This window comes from Microcebus murinus, chromosome 5 (assembly GCF_040939455.1).
Source record: "Microcebus murinus isolate Inina chromosome 5, M.murinus_Inina_mat1.0, whole genome shotgun sequence".
In the NCBI taxonomy this organism is placed as follows: domain Eukaryota; kingdom Metazoa; phylum Chordata; class Mammalia; order Primates; family Cheirogaleidae; genus Microcebus; species Microcebus murinus.
Genome location: NC_134108.1, coordinates 95,704,152 through 95,708,715, shown reverse-complemented (window position 1 = coordinate 95,708,715; position 4,564 = coordinate 95,704,152). Strand labels below are relative to the sequence as shown.

At 34.8% G+C, this 4,564-nt stretch overlaps 1 protein-coding gene across 1 annotated transcript; it reads right to left on the bottom strand.

Moving 5' to 3' along the window:
* Positions 1 to 1,377: 1,377 nt before the first annotated feature.
* Positions 1,378 to 2,363, bottom strand: DEFB113 (defensin beta 113). Its single transcript, XM_020287370.2, has 2 exons — positions 2,306 to 2,363; positions 1,378 to 1,598 (listed from the first exon to the last, which is right to left on the bottom strand). Exons 1-2 carry the CDS (start codon positions 2,361 to 2,363, stop codon positions 1,378 to 1,380), a joined length of 279 nt encoding a protein of 92 aa, XP_020142959.2.
* Between the last annotated feature and the right edge of the window lie 2,201 nt (positions 2,364 to 4,564).

The window sequence follows — 4,564 nt, the reverse complement described above, 5'->3', positions numbered from 1 at the left end:
TTTTCAGTATTTAAAGGTATCGGTACGCTTTGCCTTCTGACTTGCATAATTTCTGACAGAAAGTTTGTCTGTATTCTTCTTTTTCATAACAGCATTTTTAAGATATAATTCAAATACCAAAAATTGTACCTACTTTAATGAGTACAATTTAATAGTTTTTAGTCTATTCACTGAGTTTTGTAATGTGGAAGCCAAGGGAAAATTTCCATTTTGCCCTCTGAAGTTTCCCTGAAAATCCACTGACAAGAGGCAGATTAATAGGAGAAAGGCATACAAATTTATTAATGTGAGCATGGGGAAAATTACGGTGATGATTACCCCACCATACAATGGGGTACAGAAAGTTATGTACCCATCTCTTTAGAGAAAAGGCAAATGGGAAAGTGTGGATGATTTTTAGGAAGGTAGTAAATAATTTTTTAGTAGAATTCAATGGAATTGAAGAACATACAAAAAGCCTGGGACAGTCTCTTAGGCCCACAGAGGAGATAATGGTTTGTGACAAAAGTCTATAACCACATCTGTTGACTTAGTCTTTCCTCCTGCCATGTGAGTTCAGTTAATGAAAACTCAGGGAGGAAACCAGAGGTAACTGTTTTCTTCTTTGGGGAGTCCAGCCTTTAGACAGATGAGGGAACTACGGAGAACAACTTCTTCCTGTGATTTGGGAGAGACAGAGGACTGACAGACGAGATGGCAGGTGGTTGGGGGAGAAGGCCAGGGAGACTTTGAAGTTTCTCATTCAGTGCAGCATGTCAAAGGGCCTTGTTTTGGAGTATTGGCTTCTGAGCCCCAACAGTAACCATCACCATAATAAATTTTAGAATAGTTTCATTATCCTGTAGAGAAAGAAGGATTTCTCTTCTCACCCATTGCTAGATTCAAGGCTGAGACCCTTTTAATAAAAAGGGGTCCTTTTAGGTGGGGTAAGACCTTAATATACTCCATTATATTTCCTTTTCAGTTTTGTTTGTTTGCTCTTTCTTATAGTCTCCTATTTTATGATTAAAATGTATATAACCTTGTGTCCAAGAAACAAATATAGTTACATGGAAACTATGAGAATGTGTAAATCATGTTTGATGGCTGATACCTCAAAGATCATATGAAAATCCGTACGTTTCTGCACAAGGCAAATAAATAGGTCAGAGATGAAAGTACGCATTAAAGACAAAAATCTTTTGTCATGTGGGTGGAGTAAAACTTTTGCCAATTTAACAAAGAAGATGCTGCTACTCTGTCTTCTTCATTTCTCTTGTACTAACCCAACATTGGACTCACTAACCATGACCTAGTTGTGCAAATCAGAAGGCCAGAGGACAACCACTGAAAAATAGATCTATACATTGTAAAAATTAATTTTTATTAATAATATTGTTACAGTGTAGTGTTAGGTAGTGTTTTAGAATTAGTATTTGCAGTTGTCTGAGTTGGTTTTATAGCAACTGGCCTATTGTATTCCCGTACCACACAGCAGGGCCCAACGTCGCATTGAGTAAACGTGTATTCCCAGCTGTTGCATTCAGGCTTGCAAGCGCCACGAACAAGACGACATTCTCTTTTTCTCGCTGCAACGTTGTTTGCAGCTTGCTGTGGAACTAGGAAAAAGTAGCCAAGATCATAAATCCAGGTTTAAGCTCCTTAGATAGATAGATGCGTAAAGTAAACTCTTTAAAGGACAGAGTTAAACAATTTTATTTTTGAAATCATTCCCAAGCAACTCTATTGAGATGTCTCCTACTGTAAGTTGGTACAAAAAACCGAATACTTATTTATCTAACAATATTTACTTTGCCACTAGCTTTACATTTTTTTATTTTTTTTTTTTTGGTAAGTAAAACATTCTTAAATGTCTAATTTGTATATGCTCCCTCAAGAGTAAAAAGAAAAAGACTGTTGTAAACAATAGTCTCTATGTTTTGTGTTCTAAATAACCATCCAACTCCAACCCTCCTCTCCCACCATTTATTCGGCTAGTTGTACAAAGCTTAATTTTGACAACAGCTACAATATCAGTTCATAGAATTACATGTTGAAAGAGCAGGCAGTAGGAAGCATCTAATGAGTCACAATCTGATCACACAAACTGACAAAATAGATAGGTTCAATTCAACACCTTCAGAAAAATTTTTTTCATTATTTTCTCAACTATCAGTTCTACTCATTTCTTCTTCTATGGAAAAATAAAGTGACTTGCCTTATAAGCAGTTCATATCGTATCTCCTAAAAATACTTTTTTAAATAGAATAAAGCATCTATGAAAACATTTTGCCCTTCACATCTTTTCTATGTTAACAAATATTACCTGATAGACCACAAGATACAGTGAAGACAAAGGTCAGAAAAATGCAAAGTATCTTCATTGTTGATATGGTTACTTGAGTAAGATTTGAGACAGAGCTCATTTTTGAAAATTGTACTCTCTTTTGGTAAAAGAAAGACAGACTCCTGTTTTTATAGCCTTCTTAGAGTGATTACAATTCTGATTCATGCTGCCTTTCCAGATTGAGCACATATTCATGCAAATATTGTGAAACAGCAAGCAAGTACAATAGAGTGCTTTGTCTGTTGTGACCTCAATAAAGCAAACATGAACTCATTTTCAGCTGTATAAGAAAACAGTAGGGTTAAAGTATTCTTGATTACTAATTAATTGAAAACACATCATCAATATCATTTACATTTTCAGCATTTATTGCCTGTCAGGCACTATTCTAAGTGCTTTACATGGACTAACTTGTTTAATCCTCATGATAGATTCTATAACATAAGAACTTTTTATTTTCCAATTGAGAAAGCTGTGCCACAGAGAGGTCATGTAATTGTCCTCAAATCGTACATATAGTCATTGGTACAACTGAAACTGAATCTAAAATGTGATGTCAGAGATTATTCTCTCAATCTCTGCCCTCTTCACTCTCACAACTGAGTAATGGGTTTTCTTCACGTGCAGTTATTCTTCGTACACATGGCTTGAGCCAGATCCTGTTTCTGGAATTCAATTTTTCTACAAACAGAAAATATTTCTGTAATACAGTTTTAGTACTGTTACATTAAAAATGATCGTAGTTACACTGTAAAAATAATAAGTATCATTCTTTACGTACCATATAATGACTCAGTCATGAGAGTATCTCATTCATAGGGGAAGTCAGTGAGTTAAGAGTCTCAAGAATACTGGATTTAGATAGAAAAAACTAATCTTTGGGTTTGACTTTCAGTGTGCTAGCTATGTATTTGGGATAAATATTCATCTAGATAAGCCTTAGGATTCTCTCGTTGAAGGCTGGATTGGTAGGACAAGCCATATTTAGGGTTTTAGTGGTAAGGATCAAATAGGTAACATGCGAAAAATGATTTTTAAGTAATTAAGACGTGAACTTAAACAATTTGACCCCTGTTTGTAAATCTAGCACTGGGTGCTAAAATCCAAATGGATGTAGCCTTATAAATTAATGATTTATGTTCTAAGTCCTTCTATCATTGAAAAAAACAAATTATAAAGGTATTCTATAATCTGAGTTTTACAAGCATCAGTCCATGCCACTAATCTATCAGAGAAATGTAAATCAAAACCACAGTGAGATTTCACATAGCCCAATGAGAATGGCTTTTATCAAAAAGTCCCAGAACAATAGATGCTGGTATGGATGCAGAGAGTGTAACATTTATACACTATTGGTAAGACTGTAAACTAATACAATCTCTATGGAAAATAGTATGGAAATTTCTTAAAGAACTAAAAATAGACCTACCAGTTGATTCAGTAATCCCACTATTGGGTATTTGCACAAAGGAAAAAGAGTCATTTTATTAAAAATAAGCTTGCACTAGAATGTTTATTGCAGCACAATTTACTGCATGAAATTTACACAATTTACTGATGTGGAATCAACTCAAATGCTCATCAACTCATGATTTGATTAGTAAAATGTGGTATATGTACACCATCAAGTACTACTCAGCCATAAAAAATGAATTAATAGCTTTTGCAACAATCTGGATGGAACTGGAAACCATCCTCCTAAGTGAAGTATCACAAGAATGGAAAAACAAACACCACATGTACCCATTACTAAATTGGAACTAACCAATCAGCACTCATGTGCACAGATAGATATAAAACTCAGTGGAAATCATGCAGATGGGAGGAGGGAGGAGGGGATGGGTGTATTCGCACCTAATGGGTGTGGTACACACAATGTACACTACCTGAGTGCACATTTATAACTTTGACTCAAGTATTACAAAAGCATTCTATGTTACCAAAACATTTGTACCCCCATAATATTATGAAAGAAAAAACAAAAGAAAAGCAGCAATCCAGTTCTCTTGCTATTTCTGTACTTCATTCCTCACTCAAAAGGTGCCTATATATTTATAGTCAAATTATGGAAAATCTATTTTCTCAAGATCCTCTCTAAAATGCTGCAAAGAACCATTTGAACTGTTGGAGATTTAATAAGACTAATTGTATATAGGCATAGCAAGATAGCAAGTATGAAATATACAAAAGAGATTTAAAAGACCAGGCATTATCATAGTGATGGAATGGATAAGAAGA